This window comes from Geotrypetes seraphini, chromosome 7 (assembly GCF_902459505.1).
Source record: "Geotrypetes seraphini chromosome 7, aGeoSer1.1, whole genome shotgun sequence".
Classification (NCBI taxonomy): domain Eukaryota; kingdom Metazoa; phylum Chordata; class Amphibia; order Gymnophiona; family Dermophiidae; genus Geotrypetes; species Geotrypetes seraphini.
In genome coordinates this window covers 33,988,974-34,010,454 of record NC_047090.1, presented here as the reverse complement: position 1 = coordinate 34,010,454, position 21,481 = coordinate 33,988,974, and the positions used below count along the sequence as shown (strand labels likewise).

Here is a 21,481-nt window from a genome sequence, read left to right as displayed (position 1 = left end):
TGTCCTGGAGGAAGTATATTTGATCAGGAGTTTGTCAATGAAGGCTGGTTGATTGGAGTTTTTTGTTTTGAAAGTTAATAGGAGTATTTTATAAGAAAGACTATGAGTAATGGGTAACCAGTGTGCTTTACGAAGAAGAGGAATGACATGATATTTTTTTGCATGGTAGATTAATTTAATAGAAGTATTTTGCAACCGCTGTAGACGATGGATTTCTTTCTGAGTAATGCCCTGATAAAGGGCATTACAGTAATCAATGTGTGAGAATCAAAATGTTTTTAGAGGGAGGGTCTAAAAGAGAAGAAATGGAACGGATGAGCCTTAGTTTATAGAAACATTTCTGTGTAACTACACTAATTTGTTGATGAAAGTTTAGGTCCTTATCAAGGATAATTCTGAGGAGTTTAATTTTGGTATCTATTTGAATTGGTGAAGAATCAAGACAGATGGGTAGACAAAGATGTTTCTCTGTGGAATGTGAGAAGAGAACCCTGGTTGTTTGAGATATTTAGTGGAGGAGGTAAGTCAGAACTGAATCGGACATTTTTCCCTCTCATATCTCCTGGATCATGTGCAGCATTTTTCACTATTGCCCATCAGCCCCATGCCCAACATTTCTCCTTCTATCACCCCTCTCCAGCACCATGCCACATATCTCCCTCCATCACTATGTCCAACCTTCCTCCCCACCTCACTCCTCTCTCTATGCCTAACAGTTTTCCTCTCTTCCTTTCCCCATGTGTACCATCTTTCAGTCACTTACACACTCATCCCCAACAATTCTCCCTTTCTATCCCCTCCCTTGTGTCCCAAGTTCATGCCTGTCCAGCTGGGAATGCCCCCCCCCCCTGCTGAAGCTTCGCTCACACTTGCAGCTGCCCGTGAGTCCAGAAGGCACCCTCCTTCCCTATTGCCTGCAAGTCCACCAGGCCCCCTCGCTGCCGAAGCCAACTGAAGGGCTTCCCTCTGATGTCAGAGGGAAGCCTTTCTGGTCAGCCGGGGGATCCCAGGCAGTTACCTCAACCGTCAGACACCGTCTTCCTTCCTGCTTGGCTGCTCCTTATCTTCAGCGCCAGCTGCACTTGTTTGCTAGGACACGCATTCTTCATGGACTGCCAGGAAATATTTTGCAGGCCGGCGGTTGAAGAACACTGCTTTAGAATGCTTATGAGATATGGGGGTTGGAAAAAGTGTATGCCTCAACAGTACTCCATAGAGAGAAATATGAATAATAAGTCATACCCATTTCAGAACTAGGTATGTTTGTTTCTAAAGTTGCCAAAACTGACAATACCTGGCCCTTTTGTTACTAAGATTCAAAATTCAATTGCATTTTATACATTAACAGTCAGGAATAATGTCACAGTTTAGTTAAAATAATATATTCAGCAAGCTCAAATCAAAATGGCACCGTCATGTACCTTTTATTTGCTGTCTCTAAACCAGACTTAGACATAAGTTTATCTTAATACATAAATATTTAATATATAAAATGTATAAATAGCAAAACAAATCTTGAAATTATAAAACATCTTTCAACTTCACAGCTGTAGATTTGGCTATTTACAACATACAAAAATCTAATAGTTTAGTGCATATTTCATCAAACTGGTTTTGGTTCTATACTATAAATTCTACTGACTGATGTTTTTCAACATGAAAGAGGGGATTGCCAGATGGGGGTCTGCCACTGCCAAGAAATTAGAATGAGCTTGCTTTTTACACCTACTGGTAGGGCTGCACGTAACAATGAGCACAGTAGTACCTCAGAACTACACCTAACTTGAGCCAAGGGGTCCCTAAGAGAAGGGCAGGAGCAAAACTTCAGGAATCATAAATGATGTCACAAAATACCTTAGTTTCAAATCCCCATCCTCTTTCAAGGTACCTCCTTTTCAAGTCAGGCAAGAAGTAATGTTTTTAAGTCTATTAACTGTATTGCACTAATTTACATACTTGGAACAAATCCTGCATTACAGTTCAGCACCAGGTGTGAGTGATACAAACATTTAGTCAAGGACACAGTAACAGAGGCTCAGGTACCAACACACACATGGTAATGACCTTGCCCAGACTATACAGTGAGGAGACTTGTTGGTCAAGTACCTTTTCCTTTCTCAAGGCCTGCTTCTTATACCCATTAGTCACTCTGCCCTGATCATTCACTAGGTATTCTTAAGCAGGTTTGGGATTCATGGGTAGTATCTGGCTGAGACTCTCATGGAGGGGAGGGAAGAGACCTTGAGCTGTGTAGGAAAGGGAGGACACAAGTACAGAAAAGTAGGTGGGGCTGAGTCCCTCAACTTCCACTTTGCCTTCCCATTCAATTTGAGAACCGTAGGCGGATGGCCAGCACTCCTCAGTTATTGACCCTTCCAGCAGCCTTTGCTGCAAATTTCACAATCAAATAAGCATCCTGAGGGAAGCCAGCAAAGAGGTGAAGCAGCAAGAAGACTAGAACTGAGCGTATCCAGTCTTGACACTGCCATATATTCCAGTGGTATGCTACTGCAGGATTTTATGGTTAAATGGTCACCTGCATGGTATTTCAGAGATATTGAGTCAGCTGGCTGCCTTTAGGATGCCAGCTTTTGATGGTAAAAGTTTCTGAATAATACTGGCAGCAGGATAAATGCTGTTATAAAGGATGAATGATTAAAGAGCACCTGCCAGCCCCCTGAATCTATCAAGTTGAGCAAACAGGTGCTAACCAGGTAATGTATCCACTTTGCTTCCTCTACAGCCAATAACGCTTCAGGATTACTTGCATTTTTTTCCCTTACATCTGAACAGACTCAGTTTCCCATAAGCCACTTTGCAGCTGACAGTGCTGTGGTGGTAGTGGGGAGCAGCACATCCTTTGAGACATGGTGGTGTTTAAACCCTTCCCCCCTCCCCACGTAGATGGACAAAGCCCTTCTGCTCTTATATAGAAGATAGATGTTTAATAATGTCTTTCCAAGGGTGGTTTATCATTTCAGTCAGCGGAGACATTGACAGGAATATCTACATGAACTCCAAACTGTTCAGAAAGAGTCTTCAGTCTCTCCTCCAAGATAATATTTCTCTTTACTTCCTCATTGTAGTTGTACTTCAGGTCTTCAATCTCTTCGAAAAATGAAGGGTCAAAGTGATCCAGCTCCTTTTTTAACTTCTTAATTTCTTCCTATAAAATTAAATGGTAAAAATCCAAGTTTAAAGTATAGCTAAATATTTAAATGTAATTTTTTTTACATAGTAACATAGAAGATGACAGTAGATAAAGACCCGAATGGTCCATCCAGTCTGCCCAACCTGATTCAATTTAAATTTTTTTTAATTTTTTTTCTTCTTAGCTATTTCTGGGCAAGAATCCAAAGCTTTACCCGGTACTGTGCTTGGGTTCCAACTGCCGAAATCTCTGTTAAGACTTACTCCAGCCCATCTACACCCTCCCAGCCATTGAAGCTCTCCCCAGCCCATCCTCCACCAAACGGCCATACACAGACACAGACCTGCAAGTCTGCCCAGTAACTGGCTTAGTTCAATATTTAATATTATTTTCTGGTTCTAAATCTTCTGTGTTCATCCCACACTTCTTTGAACTCAGTCACAGTTTTACTCTCCACCACCTCTCTCGGGAGCGCATTCCAGGCATCCACTACCCTCTCCGTAAAGTAGAATTTCCTAACATTGCCCCTGAATCTACCACCCCTCAACCTCAAATTATGTCCTCTGGTTTTACCATTTTCCTTTCTCTGGAAAAGATTTTGTTCTACGTTAATACCCTTCAAGTATTTGAACGTCTGAATCATATCTCCCCTGTCTCTCCTTTCCTCTAGGGTATACATATTCAGGGCTTCCAGTCTCTCCTCATACATCTTCTGGTGCAAGCCTCCTAAGCTGAACAATTCTTTTTCCACTTCTTTTCTTACCTCTAATTTCTTAAATTGCAGTGCAAGAGAGCATAGGAATAATTAGACCAGAGGCAGACAATCTTAGCTTTAATGCCAAAACTGGCCTGAAATTCTAATTCAGCTGTGTTTCAGTTGAAATTGCCAGTCACTTTTGGCTGACACCAAAACTCCCCTCTTCTGTACCCCCCAACCAAATCACCACCCTCCTACCACCACTAGGCACTCTCTGGGCCTACTTTAGGAGCCCCAGTTCCTACCCTGTCATCTCTCCTGTTAAAATGGCTACCGAGACCTTCAGTTCTGTCTCACAGGGAGAAGCTCTGGGAGAGAGGGAGTGGGTAGTGTTTGATTGGACCTCTCCATTTTCAGTTTTGCCTGAAACCAAATGGTGAACATTGGTTGCAGATTTGATTTTGGCTAGCCTCTAGGGTAGGTTGTGTTTTCCATGTTTTTCACCCATACTTCCCTCTCTGTCAGTGGTATTATCCCTATACCAAAAACTCATGCCTGACCCTTCCAATTATAATTATTGCCCTTTTTTCCCCCCCCAGTTTCCATAGTTTAGTCTGTTCTACGGTCTCTTTGATAAGTCTGTATTGTACAGTAATTTTTTTTTCTTGCCTGCTCATTTGATTGAAACCACCCTCTTCCGATATCCAGAAGCTATTATTTCTTTCAGCATCAGGCACCTACACCTGTGCCTGCACTTCTTTTGCTATCTAACCCCCAAGGCTTCCCCAACCTGTCCTAGGTACCTTAGAGTAAGCCATATTTCAAAATTATCTTTTTTTTAAAAAATTTTTATTTATAGAATTTTCATTCTTTCAATACATGAATCACATATTATAAAATGTATAATAAAATATATATGTATGTACAAATTCATATCATAAATATTCATCCCTTTCCCCTATTATTGTTTTTCCATTTTTCTTTCATATTAATATCTATATTTCCCACCCTAACCCTATATTACTATTATCAATGTGTTAAGATATCTGATCTCTAGAATAATTAGTCAATGGATCCCATATTTTCTTAAAATTTTTAATATTTCCTTGTTGTAAAGCCAAAATTTTCTCCATTTTGTAAATGTGACATACCGAGTTCCACCAGAATGTATAATTTAGTTTGGTAAAATCTTTCCAATTTTGTGTGATTTGCTGCATGGCAACTCCTGTCAATATTAAAAGTAATTTATTATTATTTGCTGATATTGGACTCTGTGTTCTCATTGCAGTACCGAATAATATGGTATCATATGAGAGTCCTACGTGATTTTCTAGTAATATATTTATTTGGGGCCAAATTAAATTCCAAAAAGCTTTTATACAGGGACAAAAAAAAATTAAATGATCCAATGTCCCTACTTCTATTTTACAATGCCAACATCTATTAGATCTAGTATTATCTATCTTTTGCAAGCGCGTCGGGGTCCATAACACTCTATGTAATAAAAATAACCATGTTTGACTCATAGATGCTGACTTTGTTAATCTTAATCTCCAGGACCAGAATTTTGGCCATTGAGATGCAGAAATTGTCTGTCCAATCTCAATGCTCCAAATATCCCTAAGTCCAGTTTTCTTTTTTTTATTTAGAAATCCATTTATTAATTTATACCATTTTGCGGCTTGGTGACCCAAGAAATCCGTCTGGAAACATAAAACTTGCAAACTATATTGAGTATTGAGAACTTTCCATTCAGGGAACCCTACCTGAATGGCTTGCTTCAATTGCATCCATTTAAAAAATTGTGTTTTATTTAGTCTAAATTTATTTTGCAATTGTGAAAAACTAAGCAAGGAACCTTCTGATATGACGTCATTTAATGTTCTTATTCCTGCAGTTATCCATTGTTTCCAGACGATTTTAAATCCGCCAATTCTGATCCTGGAGTTTACCCATATTGATTGATTTAGGGATTTAGCAATTGGTTCTGGTGTCAGATTATTTATGTATCTTAATGTTTTCCAAGTATCTAATAAGATTCTGTGTTCTTTGTATCTTATAGGCATTGATATAGAAATTAAATGTTCTGGATTTAAAGGGAACAGGAGCCGCCATTCTAAATACAGCCAATCTGGTACATTTTCTAAGAGATCTGGGAGGATCCAATACATACCCTGTCTTAAAATATAGGCTTGATGATACCTATAAAAATTTGGAAAATTTACCCCCCCTTCCATAATTGGTCTTTGTAATGATACTAAAGCGATTCTTGGTCTTTTCCCACACCAAACAAATTTTGTAAGAATATTGTTAAGTTTTTTATAAAATGACCCCTGAAAAAATATTGGAATCATACTCATTTGGTAACAAACCACAGGCAATATCATCATTTTAATTGTTTGAATTCTTCCCCACCAAGAAAGATGTAATGGATTCCATTGCTCACACATTTCTGTTATTTTTTTCAATAAAAGTTTTTCATTCTCTTTGACTGTGTCTTCAATTGTATTTTTGATCATAATTCCTAAGTATTTTATTCCATCCTCTTTCCAAATAAATGAATATGGATCAAATAATCCTTTGGTACAATGAACATTAATTGGGAGGATTTCAGATTTATTCCAATTAATTTTATATCCAGAAAATGTACCGTATTTTTCTATTAAATTAAGCATACATGGAATAGTAATTTCCGGTTCTCTTAAATATAATAATATATCATCTGCATATGCAGATAATTTAAATTCAAAACTGGTAAATGAGATTCCCTTTATTTCCCTAGTTTTGTTTATTGCAATTAATAAAGGTTCTAGGACAACATCAAAAAGTAATGGAGACAAAGGGCATCCTTGTCTAACTCCCCTATGCAAGTTGAATCTAGTTGATAAATTATTGTTAATATATAATCTTGCTCCAGGAGAGCTATACAATGTCTGAATCATTTTAATAAAACCGGATCCTATACCAAACCAATGTAAAGCTTGATATATAAAATTCCATTCCACTCTATCAAAAGCTTTTTCTGCATCTAAAGAAATTAAAAAAGCTGGATCATTTATATTTTTTGCTAAATTTAATGAGGGGAATGCAAGTCTAGTATTGTCTGATGAATGTCTTTTAGCAATAAATCCTGTTTGATGTACATCAATAATGAAAGGAAGAGCTTTTGCCAATCTTAATGCTAATACTTTAGCCATTAATTTATTATCCACATTTAATAATGAAATAGGCCTGTAATTTGAAACCAGAGTAGGATCTTTGTTTGGTTTTGGTAAGACTATAATTATCGATTCTGCCATAGTACCAGATATATTTTCATTCTTTATTTGATATTGAAACAAATTTAACAGATATGGTAATATGATATTTTGGAATGATTTATAAAATTCAACAGTATAACCATCTCCACCTGGAGCGGATCCAACTCTAAGAGACTTCAATGCTGTTTCTATTTCTTTTAAAGATATAGGTTCTTCTAAACTTCCTTTTATATGATCCGGAATATTCGGTCCAATAAAAGAATTTAAGAAAGTTAATCCATCTTGTTCTTTATTTTTATAAGAATTAGAAGTGTATAATTCCTTGTAAAAATCAAGAAATTGTGTTATAATATCTTTTGTGTTGGTATGTGTGTTACCTTGTATATCTTTAATTGCAATAATCTTAGATTTTCTTTTCTTTGCTTTAAGAAAATTTGCTAATAATTTTCCTGCTTTATTTGAATTGCCATAATATTGTACTTGTTTATTGAAAATATCTTTCCTCACAATTTGAGAAGAAATCTCATTATATTTAACTTTTACTTTTAACAACTCTTGTAATGTATTGTTTTCCCATTTTGTAATTAATTTATTTTCTAAAATTTTTATTTGTTTTTCCATATCTTCATATTGTTTTTTAAGTTGTTTTTTTAATAAAAGCTGAATATGAAATTATATTTCCTCTCATTGTTGCTTTAAAAGCATCCCATAAAATTTCTATATTAATGTCATCAGAAGTATTAAGTTGAAAGAATTCTTGTATTTTTGCTTTAAGATCTTCTAAGAATTTCGAATCTGCTAATAAATCATTATTAAATCTCCATATTGAATTAAATTGATCATTATTGTAATTCTGAAGGTTAATCCACACACCAGCATGGTCTGAAATTATAATGGGATCAATTACTGCTTTTGATACATGCTGCGCTATGTTATTATTTACAAATATATAATCAATTCTTGAAAAAGATTTATGGACTTGAGAACAAAAAGAATATTCCCGATCATTAAAATGAAGGATACGCCATATATCTATTAAATTACAAGATTGTATTAAATTATCTAGTCCTAAAGATTTTATGATTTTACTTGGTTTTTTGTCTATAATTGGATCCATTACAGCATTGAAATCTCCAGCTACTACTAAATTAGAAGCAGCCAGTGGTAATAATAATTGTTGAATTTGAATGAAAAACTCCTTTTGATTTGAATTAGGAGCATAAAGATTAAATAAATCAAGGGTTGTACTTCCCAAATCCATTTTAATATGTACCCATCTTCCTGAAGGATCAAAATTTATTAATTTAAAGTTTGCAGTGCATTTCTTATTTATCAGGATCGCTACCCCAGCCTTTTTTCCTAAAGCAGGTGAATAGAAACATTTTGATATCCAACCCCCTGTTAACTTCTTAGATGAGTCTCTTGTATAAAGTATATATCGGCGTTTTGCTTATGGAGAAATCCTAATAATTTGTTTCTTTTGATAGGATGATTTAAACCATTGACATTAATTGTATATATTTTAATATCCATTTAAAATTTTAGAACTATTTTGATTTGAATGTAATATAAGTTTTACGATCAGATATCCATACATTATAACAATATAATTTCCCATTCCCATTTCCCCTCTCCTCCCATCCCACCCTCCCTCCCCCCTAATTAATAGCAGTGCACACTTGGCAACACACATATTAGATCGGTATCAAAAAACACTCCCTGAAAGTCCAAATCTGTTAAGATTCACAAATAAGTCATATATATTATAGTAGTTTTAAAGATAATTAATATCTTCCTTGACATTTCATATTTCTATAAATCCGGTTGAGATTTTATGTTAATATAGACTTTAAATTAATTTATTATCCTATTATTCAATACACCCTTATTTTAATCTAAATCTAATAAATCATATAGTATAGATTATATTTTAAGTTCCCTTCTATGGTTCCTGTATATCAAATTATATGTTCCATTACTATTTTTGACCTTAATTTAAGTCTTATGTAAATATATTTAATTTTATAAATTTAAAAATATCACATTGTATAATCATATTATACTTATATATATTAAAATGAAATAATCTTTCATTATGTCAAACCCATTCATATACTGTTTTCTATAATATTAATCTTTAAAACCATGAAAAGATTAAAAGATATAAAGGTATAGGTTAAGTATGCGACAAAAAAAAAAAAAAATTATATTCCAGAGCTCCCCCCCTTCAAACGCAGAAGTCTCTTTTATTCTTATATCGTGCTCTTTATTTACTAATATTTAATGTTCAGTACTTCCTTCTTCGTAGAAAATCATTCCTTCTTCTTTCACCGCCTCTTTGTATTTTTATATCCAGTTCAATATTCTTATCACATTTTGTTGTATTCCAGGTGATTTCTGTTTTTCATCGTCGTTCAATTTTAAGATATAAGTTGGTCTTTGTTTCTGTTCCATTCATATTTTATTTTAATAGTTTATTATACACCGAAGTAATTCTTTAATATCCATTCGAGAAATAACACCTCCTATTTATAATTCCTCTTTCCGGTTTCGTGAAGTCTTCTTATTCGCAGATTCTTTCGCATTGATGTCTGGGATTTGTAGTATTAAAGAATAGTAAAGATGTTGAAATACTGATTATCTTTTCAATTTGCTTGAGGGGTTAAATTAGTCACATGCATATAGTTCAAATAGTCTTACTGCTATTTTAAAGGAAGGAAGCTCCATCCTACAATCAATTCGCATACAGTTTTTCCTAATATTAAAAATTATAATTGAGATCAATAGAATTCAGCTGATACCTTAACTGTTTCATTCCATTATGGAATACTTAGCCAGGCCATATCATTAGCATAAAGAACGTTGAAGTGTAATTTTGAATAAGGTTAAAAACATTCTAAATCGTTACTATGGGTAAACAATATTATTTTAATAAGTGTATATCATAAAATAAAATAAAAGTTTTTCCAGTTAAAATAATATAACTATAATAAAGAGAAATTAAGGTGACATTGGTAATTCTTGGCTTTGTATAAATTTTTGTAGCTCTTCTGCATTGTCAAAAGTTAAAGTTTTATCTGCAATAGTTACTTTCATATTAGCCGGGTATACTATACCAAACTTTGCTCCCATTTCTCTTAGTTGTCCAGGAGCTTTTTTCTTTTGATCGCCGTACTTTTTGCAAAGTCTGGAACAAAATGAATGCGGGCATCTTGAAATTGTAATCCTTTATTTTGTTTTGCAAGTTGAAAAATTTCTATAACCTGCTGGTGGCGCAACAGTTTAAAGATCAGTGGCCTCGGTCCTTGATACCTTCCTGATCTTTTTGTAGGCACTCTATGTGCTCTTTCAATCTCTATGAGGTACTTGGTTTTTAGAGGAAGTAGTTTAGGTAGTAAATTTTCTATAAATGCCACCGGATTTCCTTTCTCTGCTCCTTCCGGGAGACCAATCAGACGAATATTACTCCTTCTTTCACGATTCGATTGATCCTCCAACTCTTTAGTAAGTAAATCAATTTTCTTTTTTTCATTTATGTTGTTAGAAATTTCTTTTTCAGCTGTTATTAATCTTTCTTCCATGTCATTGCACTTTAACTCCATTAAATCCATTTTTTTATTTAACGTGGATACATCTTCAGTTAAATTGTTAACTTTTTTAGTAAGAAGTAAAAGCATTTCTTTGATTTCTTTCAATTCTTTCATTACTTCTGGATCTCCTGTTTTTGATCCTATTTCTTGTTCAGGCTTTGCTCTCTTGCTGCTTCCCGAGACCGCAAAAAGCACAGTTACTTACCGTAACAGGTGTTATCCAGGGACAGCAGGCAGATATTCTTGACTGATGGGTGACGGCACCGACGGAGCCCCGGTACGGACAATTTTAGAGTGATCTCACTCTAAGAACTTTTAGAAAGTTCTAGCTCGGCCGCACCGCGCACGCGCGAGTGCCTTCCCGCCCGACAGAGGCGCGCGGTCCCTCAGTTAGTATAAGCCAGCTAAGAAGCCAACCCGGGGAGGTGGGTGGGACGCAAGAATATCTGCCTGCTGTCCCTGGATAACACCTGTTACGGTAAGTAACTGTGCTTTATCCCAGGACAAGCAGGCAGCTATTCTTGACTGATGGGTGACCTCCAAGCAAACAAAAAGAGGGATGGAGGGAAGGTTGGCCATTAGGAAAACAAATTTTGCAAAACAGATTGGCCGAAGTGACCATCCCTTCTGGAGAATGTATCCAGACAATAATGAGATGTAAAAGTGTGAACTGAGGACCAAGTAGCAGCCTTGCAGATTTCCTCAATAGGAGTGGAACGGAGGAAAGCTACAGATGCTGCCATTGCTCTGACTTTATGGGCTGTGACAGAACCTTCCAGTGTCAGTCCGGTCTGAGCATAACAGAATGAAATGCACGTTGCAAGCCAATTAGACAACGTACGTTTAGAAACAGGACGTCCCAATTTATTCGGATCAAAGGACAGAAAGAGTTGGGGAACTGATCTGTGGGGTTTCGTACGCTCCAGATAGTAAGCAAGAGCCCTTTTACAATCCAAAGTATGTAGAGCTTGTTCCCCAGAATGAGAATGAGGTTTTGGAAAGAAAACCGGTAAAACAATGGATTGGTTGAGATGAAATTCAGAAACAACCTTGGGGAGAAACTTTGGATGTGTACGCAGAACCACCTTGTCATGGTGAAAAACCGTAAAAGGTGGATCTGCAACCAGTGCATGAAGCTCACTGACCCTCCTGGCAGAGGTAATGGCAATAAGAAAAAGCACCTTCCAAGTGAGAAATTTGAAAGGAGAGGTAGCTAAAGGTTCAAATGGAGGTTTCATTAAAGCGGAAAGAACCACATTGAGATCCCAGATAACCGGAGGGGCTTTAAGAGGTGGTTTCACATTGAAAAGCCCACGCATGAACCTGGATACCAGGGGATGAGCTGAAAGAAGTTTTCCATGGACTGGCTCATGAAAAGCTGCAATGGCACTGAGGTGGACCCTGATGGAAGAGGACTTCAGGCCAGAATCAGACAAAGAAAGAAGATAATCCAACAACGTCTCCACCGCTAGGGAAGTGGGATCAAGATGATGAAGAAGACACCAGGAAGAAAACCTCGTCCACTTTTGATGATAACATTGTAGAGTGGCTGGTTTCCTGGAGGCATCCAGAATGGAACGAACGGGCTGAGACAAAAGAGTATCAGTCGAGTTCAGCCCGAGAGATACCAAGCCATCAGGTGTAGAGACTGGAGGTTGGGATGCAGAAGGGTTCCCTGCTGTTGCGTAAGCAGAGAAGGAAACAGAGGAAGAAGAAAAGGTTCCCTGGAACTGAGTTGAAGTAGAAGGGAGAACCAATGTTGCCTGGGCCACCTCGGAGCAATCAGAATCATGGTGGCTCGTTCCCTCTTGAGCTTGAACAAGGTTCTCAACATGAGAGGTAGAGGAGGGAAGGCGTACAGGAACAGATTCGACCAGTCGAGGAGAAAAGCATCTGCTGTGAGACGGTGTGGAGAGTAAAGTCTTGAGCAGAAACGGGGCAGCTGGTGATTGTGAGGAGCTGCAAAGAGGTCTATCTGAGGAGTGCCCCATTGAGTGAAGATAGACTGCAGAGTTATAGGATCGAGTGTCCACTCGTGAGGCTGGAGAATTCTGCTGAGTTTGTCCGCTAAAGAATTCTGTTTCCCCTGAATGTAAATAGCTTTCAGGAAGATATGATGATCTATGGCCCAATTCCAGATCTTCTGGGCTTCCTGGCATAACAGGCGAGAGCCTGTCCCACCCTGTTTGTTGATGTAGTACATCGCAACCTGATTGTCTGTGCACAACAGAAGGACCTGAGGAAAGAGAAGGTGTTGAAAGGCCTTGAGGGCGTAAAACATCGCTCTGAGTTCCAGGAAATTGATTTGATGCTTCTTTTCCTGGGCTGACCAAAGACCCTGAGTCTGGAACTCGTTCAAGTGAGCTCCCCATGCGTACAGAGAGGCGTCGGTGGTGATGACTAGTTGATGAGGAGGCTGATGGAACAGAAGACCTCTGGATAGATTTGAGGATACCAACCACCATTGCAGAGACTGACGAAGAGATGATGTCACAGATATGTGTCGTGAGCAAGAGTCCGACGCTTGGGACCACTGGGTCGCAAGGGTCCATTGAGGAGTGCGCAGGTGAAGACGGGCATGAGGTGTGACATGAACTGTGGATGCCATGTGTCCCAAGAGCACCATCATTTGTCTTGCTGAGATGGACGGCAGAGGAAGTACCTGGTGACATAGAGACTGAAGGGTCTGAAGCCGATTGGATGGCAGGAAAGCTCTCATGAGGAGTGTGTCCAGGATCGCTCCAATGAATTGAAGTCTCTGAGTGGGAATGATATGAGATTTGGGTAGATTGATCTCGAATCCCAGAAGTTGCAGAAACTGGATGGTTTGGTTGGTGGCCAGAAGGACCGCTTGGGCAGAAGTGTCTTTGATCAACCAATCGTCCAGGTAAGGAAATACCTGTAGGTGGTGAGAGCGCAGAAAAGCCGCCACCACAATGAGACATTTGGTGAATACCCTTGGAGATGAGGCAAGACCGAAGGGCAGCACCTTGTACTGGTAATGACAATGATTGATCATGAATCGGAGATATGGTCTTGAGGTTACATTGATCGGTATGTGAGTGTAAGCCTCTTTGAGATCGAGGGAGCATAGCCAGTCGTTTTGATTTAGAAGGGGATAAAGTATGGCTAAAGAAAGCATCTTGAATTTTTCTTTTACTAGATGAATGTTGAGATCGCGAAGGTCCAGGATGGGTCTGAGATCTCCTGTCTTTTTGGGAACTAGAAAGTAACGGGAGTAGAATCCCTGCCCCTTTTGATCTAGAGGAACTTCCTCTATAGCGTTCAGAAGGAGGAGGGATTGGACCTCCTGAATAAGGAGGGCTGATTGAGGACTGTTCAAAGCAGACTCTTTTGGCAGGCTTTGAGGTGGGAGAGTCTGAAAGTTGAGAGAGTAGCCGTGGCGGATGATGTTGAGGACCCATTGGTCCGAAGTGATTACTTCCCACCGGCTGAAGAACAGAGAAAGTCGACCTCCTATTGGTTGAGGCAGGAGAACAGGAACAGGGATACTGGCTATACTGCGGAGAAAGAAGTCAAAAGGGCTGTGACTTCTGCTGAGGAGGTTGTTTCGCAGGTTGCTGCTGTTGCTGCTGTCGGGGAGGCTGACGTTGCTGTTGCCTCTGACGTCGAGGTTGTTGAGCAGTGGTAGGCAATGGACGGGCTGTGAAACGGCGTTGATAAGCCGATTGCTGCCTGTATGGTCTCGGTGGAGGAGGCTTCTTTTTATTCTTGAGCAGGGTATCCCAGCGCGTCTCATGAGCCGAGAGCTTTTGGGTGGTAGAGTCCATGGAATCCCCAAAGAGCTCATCCCCTAGGCATGGGGCGTTGGCTAACCGATCTTGATGGTTAACATCAAGCTCGGATACCCGAAGCCAGGCCAAACGGCGCATAGCCACCGACATAGCTGTCGCTCTGGATGTAAGTTCAAAGGTGTCATATATGGACCTAACCATAAACTTACGAAGTTGGAATAGAGACGACAAGCAGGAGTGAAAAGATGGATGTTTTCTTGAAGGAAGATACTTCTCGAAGGAAGCCATGGTGGTAAGGAGATGCTTTAAATAAAAAGAAAAATGAAAAGCATAATTACTAGCTCGATTTGCTAACATAGCGTTTTGGTAGAGCCTCTTACCGAATTTATCCATGGCCCTTCCTTCTCTGCCAGGAGGGACAGATGCATATACACTGGCTCCTGAAGTCTTTTTAAGGGTGGATTCGACAAATAAGGATTCGTGTGGAAGTTGAGGCTTGTCGAACCCAGGAATGGGAATTACCTTGTATAGAGAATCCAGTTTACGTGGGGCCCCTGGAACAGTTAAAGGAGTCTCTAAATTTTTATAGAAAGTTTCCCTCAAGATGTCATGAAGGGGAAGCTTCAAAAATTCCTTTGGAGGCTGATCAAAATCAAGGGCATCCAAAAAAGCTTTAGACTTTTTGGATTCAGCCTCCAAAGGAATGGACAAAGACTCACACATCTCTTTCAAGAAATTGGAGAAAGAGGAAGTGGTCTGCTTGGAGGATGGGTCAGGGAGAGCCGAATCCTCCTCCTCTGAGGAACATTCTCCTTCAGAAAGAAAGGGTTCCTCTGAGTCCCCCCACAGATCAGGGTCTCTGACATGGGAAGAATGGTCCCGAGACTCAGGTGTCGATGTTTGCATGTGTCGGGTTTTGCGTACCGACTTACCCGACCTCATCGATACCGAGTCAGGCGATGTTATCGGTCGCACCGGTGCCGAAGTCTGTACCGATTGATGGTGAGCTGTCGGCTCCGGTGCAAGGACTGGCATCGATACCGATGAAGTTAGGTGAAGCGGTACCGAGACAGTAGAAGCAGGTAAGACAGGTTCGACAACCGGTACCGACACGGGTTGATGTACAACCGGTACCGATGGCTCGGTGCGGACTGGCACCTGAAGGTTCGGTGTCATTATAGCAGGAAGGAGTCGTTCTAATTGCTCCTTAAGCTGCACATGAAGGATGGCCGTAATGCGGTCATCGAGGGATGGCACCGGTACCGCTTTTTTCTTCTGCGGTACCTGCGGTGCCGCTCTACGCCCCGGAGATGAGGAGCCCGATGTCGAGGGACTCACCTCAATAGGGGCGGAGCGCTTCCGCTGGCGTCTAACCGGCGGCAGGACTGGGCTCACTGCACTCGAGGCCGGAAGACGTTCCAGCGGGGAAGGCTTCTTAGCCGGCTTACCTGACTGTTGGGATGCCGGTGTGGAATCACGCGGCGTCGAAGACGAGGGTGCCGACTGAAGCGGTGCCGAAGCCGGAGTCGAAGGAACGGGGTCGGACATCTCGGCACCGAATAACAAACGCTGTTGAATTAAGCGATTTTTTAATGTTCTTTTCTTTAAAGTAGCACAGCGGGTGCAAGAAGAGGCCTGATGCTCAGGACCCAAACACTGCAAGCACCAGTTGTGTGGGTCCGTGAGAGATATAGGCCTAGCACACCGCTGGCACTTTTTAAAACCCGGTTGAGGGGGCATGAAAGGGAAAACGGCTTCCGCCAAATCGAAGGCCGAGGCTTCGATGGTGGCAGAAGGCCCCGCCGGGGAAAAACCGAAATTGAAGAAAAAAGAAGTTTTTTTTTTTTTTTTTTTTTACCAAAATAAAAGTAAAGTAATAAAAGAAAGTAATAAAGTCAAAAGTTTACGCGAGCGGGAAGGCAAGTTATAAAAAAAATTTCAACAGCCGTTGAAAACGCGTCTTCTTAGCTCCGCGGAAACTAAGAAACTGAGGGACCGCGCGCCTCTGTCGGGCGGGAAGGCACTCGCGCGTGCGCGGTGCGGCCGAGCTAGAACTTTCTAAAAGTTCTTAGAGTGAGATCACTCTAAAATTGTCCGTACCGGGGCTCCGTCGGTGCCGTCACCCATCAGTCAAGAATAGCTGCCTGCTTGTCCTGGGATAATCATTTTTATTTTGTTTTCCTGAAGCCATCGCATTTTTTTCTTTATTTATCATTAAATAATTCTTAAATCTCCACTTTTAGTAACTTTTTTTTTTCTTTCAAGGACTTTTTTCACGGAGCTCTTCTGTTAGCCGACCTTCCTCATGCGTGTCCAAGCCACGCCCCCCCCCATATTTCAAAATTATCAACAAAGAAAATGCATGAGAGAAATCTGCAGATACTGGGTTTCCAATGTATGCACATTTCTCGTTCATTATAGCTATCCAGGGAACCAAACTGGTTTTGGACCTCCAAGACATGTTTGGGAAGCCCTGTATCAACCACTTTACAAAACTGCCTCACAAACACACACTTAAAAGGCTTTCTGCATTTAAGGGAACAGGGAAAAAAGAAGGGAGCTGACCTCGATAACACGAAAACAAAAGAGGCAAGAGAAATGTCTAAACCAGGGGTGGGCAACTCTGGTTCTCGAGGGCCGGAATCAAGTCGGGTTTTCAGGATTTCCCCAATGAATATGCATGAGATCAATGCATATTCATTGTGGAAATCCTGAAAACCCAACTGGATTGCGGCCCTTGAGGACTAAAGTTGCCCACCCCTGGTCTAAACCAACTGATAGTTACATTTATTCAAAACACCATATATACAAAGGAAAGTATAAAAGTCCTAGGTCTTTAGAAAGACCATTTGAAGTCCCAAGTGAGTGGAATCCTAGGATAGTCCCGACCAGGATCCAGAAGGCAACTCTGTTTGTTGAAACCCGGATCCTGGTCGGGACTTTCCTAGGATTCCACTCACTTGGGACTTCGAATGGTCTTTCTAAAGACCTAGGACTTTTCTACCTTCCTTTGTATATAAGGTGTTTTGAATAAATGTAACTATAGGTTGGTTTAGACATCTCTCTTGCCTCTTTTGTTTTCTGCATTTAAAACCAGATGGAGGACTTGCCTTTTGTACACACTCAAATATATTCTTTGAGGATGGGGGAGACACCCACCATAGCACCTTGACATCGATGAGAAAGGCATGAAATTAAACAGCAAAAATGATAGCAAATAAAAGACCATTCAGCCTATTCAACATGCTCATATACATCAGCTACTTAGTTCTGTTTCTAGCCCTTCATTTACTCCTCTACTTATTCAATTCTTTCTTGAATTCATATAGTCTTCTCTACCATTATCACTAGGGGGGTTGGTTCCATACATTCACTATTCTTCCCGTAAAGAAATATTGCTTTAGATTACTCCTGAGTCTACCCTATTTCACCCTCATCCTATGATCATTCCAGAGCTTCCTTTCAATTCAGAGAGATCTGGCTCCTGTCCGTTTATACTATGGAGGTATTTAAATATCTACATCAGTGGTCAAAAACTCAAACCTTTTGGAAGGCCACATTTTGGATTTGTAGGTACTTGGAGGGCCGCAGAAAAAAATAGTTAATTTCTTATTAAAGAAATGACAATTTTGCATGAGGTAAAACTCTTTATAGTTTATAAATCTTTCCTTTAACTGTTAAAAGCACAGAAAAATAAAGTCACCAGACAACAAAGGTAGGGAAAATGATTTTATTTTCAAAATAGTGATTGAAACGTGTCAGTTCTGAGGAAGAAAAGATGTTAAACTTTAAAACTGTGAGGGCCGCAGAAAAAATAGTTAATGTCTTAGTAAAGAAATGACAATTTTGCATGAGGTAAAACTCTTTATAGTTTATAAAGATTATATAAACGATAAAGAATTTTACCTCATGCAAAATTGTCATTTCTTTACTAAGACATTAGCTATTTGTTCTGCAGCTCTCCAAGTACCCTATTTTTTTCTATGGCCCTCATAGTTAAAGTTTAACATCTTTCCTTTCACAGAACTGACACATTTCAATCACTATTTTGAAAATAAAATCATTTTCCCTACCTTTGTTGTCTGGTGACTTTATTTTTCTGTGCTTTTAACTGTTTCCAGGGCCTTCTTGTCCTTTGACTATTTTTTTCTTCGTCTTCACTTTTTGCCTTGCATCCATCTTTGGCATTAACTTAACATTCAATTTTTCTGCTTTCTTCTCAAAATCTACTTTTTCATGTCTTACCTTCCTTTCCTATCTCTCTCTCCTTCCCTCCCTATTTCCTAGATCTGACATCTCTCTCCTTCCTTTCTCTCCCTCCCTCTTTTCCCCTGGTCTGACATCTGTTTCCTTCCCTCCCGTGCCCTGGCATCTCATTTCCTTCTTTCCTTTCCCTCCCTCGGACTTGGCATCTCTCGTTCCTTTCCTCTCGTCTTTCTTCTCCCTCCTTCCTTCTCTCCCCAATTGGGTGCAGCAGCAGCAGCATTTCTCTTTCCCCTCCCCTGTGCAGCAGCAATTTTCTTCCTGTTTAGTTGCTGGCCTGCTCCCTTGTTGCACTCATTTTTCCTTCAAAGCCGATGGTGGAGGCTCCTCGCATGATCTGTGCCTGCATCAGAAGCCTCTCTGACGTCGTAACGTCAGAGAGGCTTTTATGCAGGCGTAGATCACACGAGGAGCCACCACCGCCCGCAGTTTTGAAGCAAAAACGAGTGCAGGAAGGGAGCCAGCTAGAAACGAAATACACCATCATTGTGTCCAGACCACGGGACGCAAAACAGTACCTGGGGAGACCGCGAGTTTGAGTCCGCTGATCTATATCATATCTTCTCTCTCTTCCAAAGTACACAAACTTATATTTTTAAATCAATACCCCTCTGCTTAATGCACAACCCACTGAGCTGGGCTGATAAGCTCTGGATCTGTTTGAACAGGGAGCTACGGAAGCTATTTACTTACTTAAGGGGCTAGGACTAGACTGATGCACTCTTTCTGAAAGCCTGCAAAACTTCCCTTCACTCCACCTTTGGATTCTATTTAAAAGCAAAGCCTACAAAAGGGTTTCCTTGAATGTACCATTGCTTGGTTGGAAGGCATTGCAAGCAGGCATTTACCCTGGGATCTCCTGCAACCAAGGTCCCCAAACCTGTCTGAAGCCAGATGTACAATATGCTAATAGTCTTTGGGAGCTTTACCAAATTTCTGCCCTAGGCTTTAGCAAGTGAAACACTGACCTCTAGCTAAGGGATTAATTAGTGTACATGCACAGTGGCATGAGTGACAGTATGCTAGCTTATAGGGAATACATGTTGCCATTATGCTTGGAAAGCATTGGTACTGGGGGAAGGGGGTGAATTACGGCTCTGACCTTAGTGATGACATCAGATCTAGAGTAGGGCAGCTTGGCTGTGTTTAGAGGTGGTAGCCATATATAGCAGACATCATAGATGGAGTTATTACTTGTAGTTTCCCATATTCATTGCCCTTTGCTGGAAACCTAAGAGCCAGCCCTTACCAGGAAGCACTGTTTTCATTTCCCTTCTCCAAGACAACAGCCTCTTTATTTTTTCTGGTTTCAGCTGTTAGTACAGCAGATTTCCTACCACTGCCATTTTATTGATCTTTTAGCTAAACCAGTCCAAACCAGTGGGGTTATAACCCTTGAGCTGCAGATGGAGATATAGAAACATAATAATTTCCAATGACATCACCAGAATAAGAGAAGCTGAAGCCTGGAACTAATTGGTATTTATCTATCTCCAGCAGATGGTCTAGAGTGATTTGGCAGAATAAGAAAAGTAGGGATTAGAATAAGGTATAGTATGCCATCTGGTTTCAGATTAGCGAAGAACCGTACTTAATTTTTTGGTCAAACTTATCAGTAATATTTATTTAGTACTTACTATACTGCTATTAACTGTAAAAGAACAGAGCATAGCAGTTTACAGTCTAAATAAGTTTTTTTTTTTTTTCCATTATATTTTTATTTTCAAATTTTACAAAAAGTGTACATAATAATAAAATACATTTGATAAATGCATGGTATCACTTTTATATCTAACACAATGTATGTCTGAATTTGATTTTCCCCTTCACCCTCCCCCCACCCTTTTATTGCTTTAATATAATATTTTCAAATTTTATAAAAGTATACAACATATTAGAATACAATTGATAATTATTCAATAACATATTTATATCTAATACAATATATTCTGGATAAATTTTATTCATTTTCCCTCCCCCCACCCTTCTATTATTTTTTTATCATTTGTTACATTTTGTATCATATATTATAATATATATATATAAATTGTTTTCCTTACCCCCCCTATATGTGTGTCATAAAAAAAAAAAATCTCTAAAAGAAGAAAAGAAGAAAAAGTATTCTATTATTTAATCATTACAGTATTTTGTCAATGGCCCCCATATTTTTATAAATTTATTATATGTCCCCTTTTGTATTGCTATTGTTCTTTCCATTTTAAAAACATGGCATATTGTATTCCACCAAAATGTGTAGTTTAGGTTGTTGTAATTTTTCCAATTGTTAGTTATATGTTGAATGGCAACCCCTGTCATAATTAATAAAAGTTTATTATTTTCTGGTGAAATTTGACTTTTTTTTCTCATCATTGTTCCAAATAAAATTGTATCATATGATATTGCAATATGATTTTCCATTAATTTATTAATTTGTGGCCAAATTGAATTCCAAAATATTTTAATATAAGGACAATGATATAATAAATGATCTAATGTCCCTGGTTCTAGATTACAGTGCCAGCATCTATTAGACTTAGAACTGTCTAGTTTTTGTAAACGAGTAGGGGTCCAAAAAGCTCTATGTAATAAAAAGAACCATGTTTGTCTCATAGACGCTGACACTGTACATCCCATTCTCCAAGACCAAATTAGTGGCCATTGAGATGCATTAATTTGATGTCCAATCTCAATGCTCCAAATGTCTCTTAGACCATTTTTTGGTTTTTTATTCAAATATCCAGATATTAATTTATACCACAATGCGG

At 39.2% G+C, this 21,481-nt stretch overlaps 1 protein-coding gene across 2 annotated transcripts in view; it reads right to left on the bottom strand.

Annotated features, from left to right (window-relative positions):
- Positions 1 to 1,088: 1,088 nt before the first annotated feature.
- Positions 1,089 to 21,481, bottom strand: part of CEP290 (centrosomal protein 290) — a 283,184-nt gene continuing 262,791 nt past the window's right edge. The window contains exon 53 of one of the 2 annotated variants that reach the window (XM_033953471.1): positions 1,089 to 3,166. In XM_033953471.1, the coding sequence (XP_033809362.1) occupies positions 2,978 to 3,166 (189 nt within the window). In that variant the 3' untranslated portion in view covers positions 1,089 to 2,977. The remainder of the gene's footprint in view (positions 3,167 to 21,481) is intronic. The other variant, XM_033953470.1, reaches the window with a different exon arrangement.